This window comes from Lucilia cuprina, chromosome 2 (genome assembly GCF_022045245.1).
Source record: "Lucilia cuprina isolate Lc7/37 chromosome 2, ASM2204524v1, whole genome shotgun sequence".
Classification (NCBI taxonomy): domain Eukaryota; kingdom Metazoa; phylum Arthropoda; class Insecta; order Diptera; family Calliphoridae; genus Lucilia; species Lucilia cuprina.
This window is the reverse complement of record NC_060950.1, coordinates 19,927,236-19,939,551: the sequence shown is the minus strand read 5'-3', so window position 1 is coordinate 19,939,551 and position 12,316 is coordinate 19,927,236. Positions and strand designations below refer to the sequence as shown.

At 27.4% G+C, this 12,316-nt stretch overlaps 2 protein-coding genes across 6 annotated transcripts in view; both read left to right on the top strand.

The window, feature by feature from the left end:
• LOC111675195 (ATP-binding cassette sub-family G member 1) overlaps positions 1 to 2,279 on the top strand; it is a 91,425-nt gene extending 89,146 nt beyond the window's left edge. For all 4 annotated transcript variants that reach the window (XM_046956393.1, XM_046956394.1, XM_046956391.1 and 1 more), the window contains 2 exons: positions 403 to 691; positions 772 to 2,279. In XM_046956393.1, the coding sequence (XP_046812349.1) occupies positions 403 to 691; positions 772 to 983 (501 nt within the window). In that variant the 3' untranslated portion in view covers positions 984 to 2,279. The remainder of the gene's footprint in view (positions 1 to 402; positions 692 to 771) is intronic.
• Positions 2,280 to 11,433: 9,154 nt separating this feature from the next.
• LOC111675196 (ATP-binding cassette sub-family G member 1) overlaps positions 11,434 to 12,316 on the top strand; it is a 45,308-nt gene continuing 44,425 nt past the window's right edge. The window contains exon 1 of one of the 2 annotated variants that reach the window (XM_023435915.2): positions 11,434 to 11,723. In XM_023435915.2, the coding sequence (XP_023291683.2) occupies positions 11,665 to 11,723 (59 nt within the window). In that variant the 5' untranslated portion in view covers positions 11,434 to 11,664. The remainder of the gene's footprint in view (positions 11,724 to 12,316) is intronic. The other variant, XM_046956395.1, reaches the window with a different exon arrangement.

Genomic DNA, 12,316 nt, shown 5'->3' with positions numbered 1-12,316 from the left:
TTGGGGGTTTAGGTCAAATGAGGCCCGATCATTACAAAAATCGGTAATGTCATTAAAAGTTCTTTTAAACAAAGTTTTGAAGACTTTTGTTGACAAAATAGAACATTTAACTTAATTATGAGCCCAAAGGCCCTATTCCGGGGGTATGCAAAATAATGGACCGATTTCAATAGGCTTCGTCTTTAGGCCAAAAAAAAAATGTGTGCCAAATTTCATCAAATTTTTTAGAAATTTGCGACCTGTACCCTACGCACAAGGTTTACATGGAAAGTCAGCCAGACGGACGGACATTGCTTAATCGACTCAGATATATAAACCATATTTTAACGCGTTACATTTACATAAATGACCAATGGACCTTTAAAACTAATTTATTATATATCTCTCTCTTCCTCCCACTAGATTGTCTTCTCTAGCGTTTACGTCATCGTTGTCTATTATTTAACCTCACAACCCATGGAACCACAGCGACTAACAATGTTTGTGGTCATATGTGTATTAACTTCATTGGTGGCCCAATCGTTGGGCCTGCTCATAGGTGCTGGTATGAATATAGAGGCTGGTGTATTTTTAGGACCAGTAACAACAATACCAACCATATTATTTTCGGGATTTTTTGTTAATTTTGATACCATACCGGGATATTTACAATGGGTGACATATGTTAGTTATGTACGATATGGCTTTGAAGGTAAATAAAAAAGTTATATATATTTAAAATAAAACTAAAATAATGAATTATTATTTTTCTGTTTTTTCATCTTTTAACAGGTGCCATGGTTTCCATATATGGCATGGATCGTGCTAAACTACAATGTAACGCTATGTATTGTCATTTTCGTAGTCCTAAAAAGTTTTTAGAGGAAATGTCTATGGATCAAGCCGAATATTGGATTGATGCTGTAGCCTTGATTGGCATTTTTATAGCTCTAAGAATCATAGCATACTTTGTATTGCGCTGGAAATTACACATGATTCGTTAAATCATGTGATAATGTACTTGTTATATTCTTATACATTTATATATATACATATAAACATATATAAGTATATAAAGCGATTACGAGTACTGTGCTGTACTGTAGTTTTTAGAGTTTAGGCGTAGGACTCTATAGAGTGTTGGTTTTTTTTTAATAGAATTATATAGCAGAAAAAAAGACCTTTCTATTCTCAATATGGTGTGATATGTACGCAATGTGTTTAATTTTATTTTTTTATATATATATTTAAAAAGCAAAATTATTTTATATGATTTTTGTTATCTATTAGTTTTAAATTTTTTTTCTATGAATCTATCTATTTACATACATATTTAACTAAACATTTAAAATATACAATACATATAATGGGGCGTAAGCAATTATTTGATATTTTTCATTAATCATCATTAGTTAAATTTTACTTCTTTTAATTTGTAAAAAAAATAAGTTCTATATGGGAAGTAATTGGGTGAAAATATGTTCTTTTTTGGTGGTAGAAGTCTTTTAATAAATTATGATATTTATACTTTTTAATAGGAAGAAATTTAGAATGAAGGCATCACTTAATAGAGTTTAAGAACATTCAATTTTTTTGGGTAGAAAATTTCGAAATCAAAAATTTTAATTAGTCAAATGTAGGAACATTTTGTAGGAATGACAATGGTACAACCTTATTAATTATTGTGAACATGACATGAGATTTATTAATTGCAACTGAACATTTCAAGGTTTTATAAAATTTTCAATAAAATTATTGATTAATTTCTAAAAATTCCAATTCATATTGGAAAATAGTTTAAAATCGGTTTGTTGTGAATATGTACTAAATTCATCGAATGTTAGTCTATTTTCCAATATTTTTTCCTATTCTTTTGCGTTACTGATTTGAGAACAGAAGATTTAAAAGTTGTCTTCACATCATACTAAAGTGTGAATTAAAGAGTTGTTTGTTCCTTTTTTAAGATAAGCGAGTTATATGAAATATTTTAGGGATTAAATTTAAGGACAGGAAGAAATTTTCTTGGAAACGTAGATTTAATTCGTTTCACATTATATCGTATTTTCTTATCAAACACAAAACTTAATAAGGGTCAAGATAAAAGCTTTCTAGCTTTTATACAAAAGCTACTTTTGCCGATCATCTTATGAGTATGTAAGAGAGAGATAGAAGAAAAAATTATCTATATCTTCGATAAACTAAAATTTGAAAGACAAAGGATAAGGATAATAAGGATAGAGGTAGGTTACGAATTTCTTGCAAGAAAGTGTAATCTATTACAAATTTGATCTCGTGAGATAATTGGTAAAATAATATAAATTTGTACTAGCGAACACAAAGTCCTGAAGACTGCAGTGATCCTTAAAATTTAAAACTTATATAACAAATTGATCTTTAAAACTGACAAGTATCAAAATCAGGAATATTCATACAACTGTATTAAAACTTCCCTTCCTCCTGTTTAATTATTTTTTTTTCTTAGAAAAAATTTTTTTTTACAATTTATGTTTTTTATAATTAAATAAAAAATGTTTGTGTATTTTTTTTAGTTAAAATATTTTATATATATAATTTTTTATACAAAACGATATTTTTCTGTGACATAATTTTTAAATACATATTCAATATTATTATAAAGTAAAAAAATTAATAATATTACAAAAAAAAAATAAAAATCCATTATTAACTTAAGTATTTATAAAATAAGTTACTTAGCTTTTAAAAAACATAAACATTTATTCTAAAAATCATACTGAAAAAAACAAAAAAATAATAAAAACAAATTCAATTGAAAAAAAAAATTACAAATTTGTACTGATTTTTATTAAATAAAAAACTCAAAGGTAACAGAAATGTTTTAAAATTTTATTTAAGTTTTAACGAGATAGCAATTTGTGACTAATAAATCGATGTGTTTAATATTAAAAATGTGGACTATATTTTTGAATACAGACTGGACTAAACGATATACACAATTACTGACAAGACTATAGACCAGACCAGACAACAGACTATATTATAAACTATAGACTAGACTATAGACTAGACTATAGACTAGACTATAGACTAGACTATAGACTAGACTTTAGACTAGACGATAAACTAGACTATAGACTAGACTAAAGACTAGACTATAGGCTATAGACTAAACTATAGACTAGACTATAGACTAGACTAAAGACTAGACTATAGACTAAACTATAGACTAAACTATAGACCAGACTATAGACTAGACTAAAGACTAGCCTATACACTAGGCTATAGACTAGACTATATACCAAACTATAGACTGGACTATAGACTAGACTAGACTATAGACTAGACTATAGACTACACTAAAGACTAAACTATAGACTAGACTATAGATTAGACTATAGACTAGACTATAGACTAGACTATAGACTAGACTATAGACTAGACTATAGACTAGACTATAGACTAGACTATAGACTAGACTATAGACTAGACTATAGACTAGACTATAGACTTGACTATAGACTAGACCATATAATAGACTATTGACCAGACTATTGACTAAACTACAGACTAGACTATATATAGGCTATAGACTAGACTTAAATGTAGATTAGACTTTGGAGTAGTCTGTTTAGTAGACTATACTGTAATCGAGATTGGACTTTGTAATTAAATTTTAAGATATATACTTTTTGCGAAAGCTATACATTTTTTTGTAAATCTCATTTATAGATTTAGAAAAACAAGTATTAAAGTCATTCTTAACATTAAAATCATTTAAAAATATAAAAATATTAATAAAATCGTACACATTATAATAGAAATCCCTTCAAGAAAACTGTAATGTAATTTAAGAATTATATTAGCTTTTATGTAAATTTTATATTGCTGTTTAAGTTTTCATAGTTTAAACATAGTTTTAGGGTTTATCGTTCAACGTAAAAAAACAAATTGTAAAACTGTTAAAATTTAACAAACATTTTGTCCCTTAGAATTAAGTTTAAACTGGTTACTGAAGTTTAAACTTATAAAATTTAAAATTACTTTTTCGTAAATAATTTTTTACTATGATTTATTTTCAATTAAAGGTAACTTAATAAAACTACACCGATTTAAACTAATTGATTGAAATTTGTGTAATTCTCTTCTAATTGTTTCAGGTTTATTCCTTAAGTTTTTTATTACTTATATTATTGACCAATTTAATATAAATAATACTAGTATAAAATAGTCTGATTTATGTAAAATAAAAACACTATTATAATAACATTTTTACACAGCTTATAAAAAAGTTGTACACAATTTTTGGTCATCGTTTTATATATAAAATTTCCGTCCTTTTATTAGTATTTTTTGTTTAGTCAAATTAGCAATTGAAAAAAAAACCTTTAGAATAGAAATATTGATCTTTTTTTCTAGAAATTTTTTGAAAGAAGTTATTACCTATTTCAATATCATACGTAAGTGTTTTATGATTACCATTTAAAACCTTTCTTATTCATATTTTTAAGAAGTTCTAGTTTGTATTATATGATCCTTTTCCAAATACTAGCAAAAAATTATTTGTAGAAAACTCATAAAAATGATAGCATACATTTTCTCAAAACAAATAAGATAATGAGCATATTTCCTTTAGAATTAATTATAAGTGCACTGTCTTACAAACTGAAATATGGGCGATAACAAAGACATTAAATTGGCTTAGGTACTATCAGATATCTAACAGAGATATCATAATTTTTAGTGATCATATGTATATTCGATATATGTAATAGTTTAGATCAAGTCCGCTGGTCTCATGAGCATACTTGGTCGATCGCAAGGATACTGTGGCCTCGTGTCGATCTCCACAGATCATCAGAGCGCTCTTTTATCATATATTACTGTTTACTGCAGGCCGTAAAAGTTTTTCATATAACAACTTCTGTAAAAGCTACCAAAATGTGGATGAGGAGGAAACAATTACTCATCTTCTGTGTAACTGTCCCGCCTTGGTAACAATTCGCTTTCAAAAATTGTCAGACGTTTAAATAGAACGTATTCTAGCATTTTTAAATCTTTCGAATTGTGTGATTACATTCACACTTATCATTTTAACAAGGAGGCTGTTCATCTCTCCTTCACTTGTGTGTTCTTTATATACTTTATTCTTGACTATTTTCTTAATCTTTCTCGTTTACTTTTCTCTCTTTCTCCCTCTCTCTTACTATCTTTGCTTAAAGGCAATATAACCTTTTTTTTATTGATAAGATTGATTTTGTTTTTACGTTTGTAACACATCGAAATAATTATCATATACCAACAAAAGTATATATATTCGGGGTCCTTATTAAATTCTAAGACGATCAAGCTATGGCTGTCTGTCTGTTTAATGCACGATAGAGTCCGAACGGAAAGAGCTAGAGAGTTGAAAATAGGCAATATTGGACTACGTTTTCGCATAGCTCTCTCACATCTACGAGTGTCGTGTAAATTGTCAAACTTGTCAAAACACTCAAATGTTAAACTTACTTTTTTGGTCACTTTTAAGGATCATACGCAAAATTGTAGTTATCCACAAAAAAACACAATTTTTTAAATAGTTTTAACGCACTTTTGATTTAGAATTTTGTTTAATTTTCATGAACTGAAAAAAATTTTTTGTTAATTTATTGACATTTCATTTTTGTTTAAACTCTATTCTAAGAACAGATTTTGGTAATTTTTGGTATTCAAAATTCAAACAAATTTAAAATTTTATTTTTTTATCAAACTCTGTGTGTTTAGAATGCATCAATACAAATAAATTTTTGTTTCCAACACATACTTAAAGTTAGTTACTTTTTCACTAACACATGCTTAGAGTTAGGTACTGCTGTCAAAGAGTCGGACTACATGTTATACTTTGATCATAACTATGTTAAAAATTCGAGTAAAGAATCGAAATTCGACATAAATAAGTCTTATGTGAGTCGAAAACTCTATATTATATTTTATGACGAACAGTAAATAATTAATCCTGTTTAAACTGTTTATTAAATATTTATTATTTGACGAAGCAAACCAATATTTTTAAAAATAGTGTATATGAGCAAAACATAATAACAAAATGTTGTTACAATCATTTGTGTAAAATTTTGAAACATTGAATGGCATCAAACCAAATGCAAAATTTTTGATTTAGAATTTAAGATAACATTACATGTATTAAAACATATAACATTTGTTAAAAACTCCATTGAAAATTTCATATGGTTTATTAATTTATTATTATTAAGATAACTTCGGTAATAATTTTTAGCAATAAAGCTTTATATATGTTATGTAAGAGCAAATTAAAATAAAATTATATGAATCATAAAATTGTTTATAAAATTATATAAAACATATACATAAACACATATGCATAATTTGTTATTTATGAACAAAGTTTAAATAACTAAAACAACCCCATTAAAATGTTTAAATTATTTTTAAGTATAATCAACAGCATAATAAAAAATAAACATTGTAAGAAATAAAATAAAAATTTCGATAATAAAATCATAATTAAAAAAAGAAAATGTGTTTTATTTGTGTAAAAAGATAAGTTTAACAAAAAAAATATTTAAATAAATATTGACAACATTGTTTGATCAATAAATATATTTAATGTCAAATATCAAAAATATTAGCATATTTTTAGGCTGAATAGTTTTAAGCTTTTAAATTATTGTGAATGATAATTTTTATATTGGTAGATCGATTTATTTTCGTTGAGATCAATTTTGTTTTTTTTTTTCAAAATTGTAGTCTAAGTTTGATACATAATTAAATCTCAAAAACATAGAATCTTTATTGCAAACAATAACAAAAAACAAACATCCCTTAACACCTTAAACAAATCATGTAATTCCTTGCCTAAACAAATTCTAAATGTTCAATATTTCCATTATTGTCTTCCAAACAAACGCAACTAATTTCTTTGAAAACTGTTATTAATAAGCTTACATGTACAACATGTAAAAAATTGTCAAATACCACCCAACAAATTTAGATATATACAAGTTTGTATGTACATATGTATAAACATTCTGGAAAAAAAACTGACCTTTGTTAAACTTTACAATACATAACTAGTAAAATAAAATATAAATAAAGGGATAAAGTAAAGACAAACAAAATACAATAAACAAATAAATACATAACCGGCATTTTTAAAGAGCATGCGCTAAAATGTTGCATATAGAGAATTTCCCCTTAATTTAGGGACAAAAACTCAACAATGATTTCGATAAACAAAAATATACTTAAAGAAAAGAATCTATACATTTATAAAATGATTTTTTATAAAAATTTTAAAAAATATTTAATTAAATTCACTTCAATTAACAACATGACGTATACTTAATGTTTAGAATTATAAATAGGTTAAATATCAATTATACGACATGAGGTAGTGCAAAAGTCCTTAACATCAAAAATTTATAATAAAAAATAAATTTAAACGCAAATTCTAATGGTTTATTTTTATTATTTAAGGAAGAATGTATATATATTACATTAAATCCAAAAAATCATCACAATCGATATATTTAAGGGGATGAAATAATAAAAAATCTTCTAATTAAATTATTTTTTTTAAAAACTCTTTAATCAAATTCAGTGTATACGCACAATTGGGAAGAACAACGAATTTCGTCCAGTACAGCGAACTACTTAACGAATATAATATTTAATTTAAAAAATGCTTTAAATATGTTCTTCTTCTGAATGTTGAAAATAAACAATGTTAATAACAAGTAAGAGTGTTATATTCGGCCATGCCGAATCTTATATACCCACCATCAAATTATTCTTATTAATAAATTTTGATATTATCGATCTATGTTGAATCATGTGTCAATATTAATATGAACATCGGGGAAATATTTGGAAGTGGGCCTTTAATAAGGTGGTGACCTTAATAGGGGCACATCATAGGGGCTCATACAAACATTTTTATGAAAAATTTCACCAATAAGTTATGAGTCAGTTATAGACCGATTTCCTTTATATTTTAAAAAGAGTTTTTGGTTAGTACAAAACTTGTTTATGTAGAATTTGATAGCTGTACTAGCAGTTTTAAGCTAGTAATGAGCTTTTAAGGGGGCCTTACAAGGGGATAGGGTTAATTAAGGACCGATCCTTATAAAATTTGATAAACAGCTTTTAGCCTTCACAAAACTTGTTTATGTAAAATTTTACTGGTGTACTCACATTTTTAAGTCAGTAATAAGCCTTAAAGTCATTTTCTGAATTGGATCGTATATGAGGGGTAGGGACAATTATGGAAAATCCATAAAAGAAAATCACTTTAGTGCTTCTTTTAACCAGTTATGAGCGATAAAGTCATTTTCTGGGGGGAAGAGTCAATTTTGACCGATCCATATAAAATTTTACAGAGAGATTTATGTTCCCATAAAACATCTTTGTGCCGAATTTCACCGCTATTGATGCTTCTTTTAGCCAGTTATGAGCGATAAAGTCATTTTCTGAAGGGGACTTCATATGGGGGGTAGAGTCAATTATGGACCGATCCTTATAAAATTCTACGAAGATATTTATGTTCCCCTGAAACATCTTTGCGCCGAATTTCACCGCTATTGATGCTTCTTTTAGCCAGTTATGAGCGATAAAGTAATTTTCTGAAGGGGACTTTATATGGGGGGTAGGGTCAATTATGGACCGATCCGTACAAAATTTTACAGAGAGATTTAAGTTCCCATAAAACATCTTTCTGCCGAATTTCACCGCTATTGATGCTTCTCTTAGGCAGTTATGAGCGATAAAGTCATTTTCTGAAGGGGACTTTATATGGGGGGTAGGGTCAATTATGGACCGATCCTTATAAAATTCTACGAAGAAATTTATGTTCCCATAAAACATGTTTGTGCCGAATTTCACCGCTATTGCTATAGCCAGTTATGTGCGATAAAATCATTTTGTGAAGGGGACTTTATATGGGGGGTAAGGTCAATTTTGGACCGATCCTTATAAAATTCTATGAAGAGATTTATGTTCACACAAAACATGTTTGTGCCGAATTTCACCGCTATTGATGCTTCTTTTAGCCAGTTATGAGCGATAAAGTCATTTTCTGAAGGGGACTTTATATGGGGGGTAGGGTCAATTATGGACCGATCCGTATAAAATTTTACAGAGAGATTTATGTTCCACTGAAACATGTTTGTGCCAAATTTCATCGCTATTGATGCTTCTCTTAGCCAGTTATGAGCGATAAAGTCATTTTCTGAAGGGGGCTTTATATGGGGGGTAGGGTCAATTATGGACCGATCCTTATAAAATTCTACGAAGAGATTTATGTTCCCATAAAACGTGTTTGTGCCGAATTTCACCGCTATTGATGCTTCTGTTAGCCAGATATGGGCGATAAAAACATTTTCTGAAGGGGGCCTTATATGGGGGTTAGTCGAAATCATTGACCGATAATGCCCATTTTCAATACCAAACAAACTGCATCAATTATAAGTATTTGTGCAAAATTTCAGCTTGCTATCTACTTCCATTCGGACTCTATCGTGTTTTCAACAGACAGACAGACAGACGGACGGACATGGCTAGATCGTCTTAGAGGACACAGAATATATAAACTTTTATTGGTCTTAGACGAATATTTTAATGTGTTACAAACGGAATGACAAAAACAATATGCCCCCCATCTTTTTTGATGGTGGGTATAAAAATTATACTAATTTGATTAATTACCATAAGCATAAGAAAAAAACGCTTCTTTAAACAAAATATTGCTTTATTTAAAAAAAAACAAAAAATCTAAAATAAAATACGGTTAGTTAGTTAGTTAGTTAGTTAGTTAGTTAGTTAGTTAGTTAGTTAGTTAGTTAGTTAGTTAGTTAGTTAGTTAGTTATTTAGTTACTTAGTTAGTTAGTAGGTTTGAAATTAAATCCACCTCCTCCTATCTACCAGTCTAGAACACTAACAACTAAGATACCGTAGGGCACTTTTATTAACAACATAACGTATACGCAATATTTGGATATAAAAAGGTTGCTCATACATTATACGTCATGATGCAATGAAAGATTCCTTAAAATTTTGGAATTTAAAACGTTTCCTCATATAAATTTAAACCAAAATCAACTATGTCCCAAGGTATTTGAACTTAATATCGATGAAAGGCTGATTCTCTGGTATGCATTGAACCCGAAACTTCCGGATTGATAGACTAAAACACCAACAGAATGCATGTGATGTCAATTTTGTCTATTTGATTTAAATTTATAAAGGAGGCAGATTAACATTATCAAGCTAATTGGCCTTTTAGAAAATACATTTGCTATTTTTTATTTAAATCGATATGCTTGTTTGAATTTCAGCAGATTTCTAGTTTTTATTATAAAAATATAAATTTTTTATAGACAATCTCAAAATTTATCAAATCTATCATTCCATATAAATCGTTTGTGTAAAAAAGTAACCAATAGACTTAACAAATCAAGAATCTCATTCATATTTTTGTCGGATCAGTTTTTTTTTCATATAGTTGCAATAATTTGTAAAAACTTGTTTCTGTTTATAAAAGCTTTTACTGTAATGAATTCATATTTGTTATGCACTTATAAAATAATAAATAAAAGTTTTCTTACATTCAATAACAGTTTGGTGTGCAACAACATACGTATGTATATTAAAAGTATGTTTTCGTTTACTTAAACATTTTGAATCGTCATTTTCTGCCACATTTATAATGGCAAGCGCGTAAACGAATACATGCTACACAACGAGTAGTAGAAAAAGTATTTTCAAAGAATGTAAACTCTATGGAATAATTTTCATCGGTACACAAAATTATATCACAATAAAATATTTTCCTCATTTTAGTATAAAAATATGTTTTATTTCCCCGATATACTGCCAAGTTTACAAACTAGTCTAAAATCTACTTTTTTGACTTATATTAAGGATACTTTGGTATTTTTTATTGTCTATGAGTACTATTTCCCAAGATATACACAAATAAACAAATCCATTTAAATCAAATGTTACAAAAAAACGATTAATTTGGAATATTCGTTTATCATACCCTACACTCGGAATAGCAAACATAGAAAAACAAATGTAAACACAAACTTTCAACAACTCACCAACATCAACCAAAAATAAAGCAAAAATGACGTTAAAAGAAAAAACGAAAATAAAAACACAAATCAAATAAAGCCAACATGTTTTTTTATTGTGGTTTAACATTTTGCAGTCTTTCAGCTACAAGTTAGTTTTTATACAGTTTTTGCATAGATTAGTAACGTAACTGCAAACAAAACAACGAAGAAAACTAAAGTTTTTTCGAAAAAAATATATAAAAATCATTCAAAAGTGCCTTAAATTTACCAAAAAAAAAAAAAAAAAATTGAAAATAATAAATAAAATATTCCACTAAATACTTAGAATTAAAATAATACATTACCGTCAATGTTTTGTTTAATTTGCGGTCATATGTATAAATGTAAATTAAGTTTAATTAACCTTGTACTAAAAAATAAATAAGTACAAACAAATTTAATTCTTCAACATTATTTAGAATTATTATGTCTTAATGTAAACGATACTATTGTTTACATTTCTATTGTGTCATCATCTAAGATAAAATTAAATGAACATTTAATAATTAAACGCCGCCAATAAAACCCCTACACACACCAAAAACAAAATAAAAATAATAACGCCTTAAAATGTTAAAGGACTTTGAAGATAATTACAATGAAAACTTATTGGATTATCATAATGATGAGTAAGTAGAACACTAAAAATTAAAATTTGCAAATAAAATCACAGTATTAAGTTTTCGTGTTAGTTTTTTATTGGAATTTTCATTTTATGAAAATCATAAAGTTTTTATAGCAATACGTAAAGTTATCTCAACAACTTAAAGCCAATGTTAAGTTTTTATTTTTTGTTGCAATTTAGGTAATTTAAGTTGTGGAAAATAAATTGAAACGAGTTTTTGGTTGTTTGAACATTTAATGGAAACTGAATAAAGCCGGCTAACTGGTTTCTAGCTTCATTGCATTTAAAAGCTTTTTGCTGACTATGTGGCAATTGCAATCTGATTGTTGATAGGAAAATATTTGTAACCATGAAAATGCATATTAATTTATTAAGAAATTTTATATATCTATTTCAACAGGAATTGTTTCAACAGGAAACGTTTCTAATCTTATAAATACATAATATATATTAGACTATATTAGACTATATTACTTAGACTAGACTATGGACTAAACTATGGACTAGACTATAGACTAGACTATAGACTAGACTATAGACTAGACTATAGACTAGACTATAGACTAGACTATAGACTAGACTATAGACTAGACTATA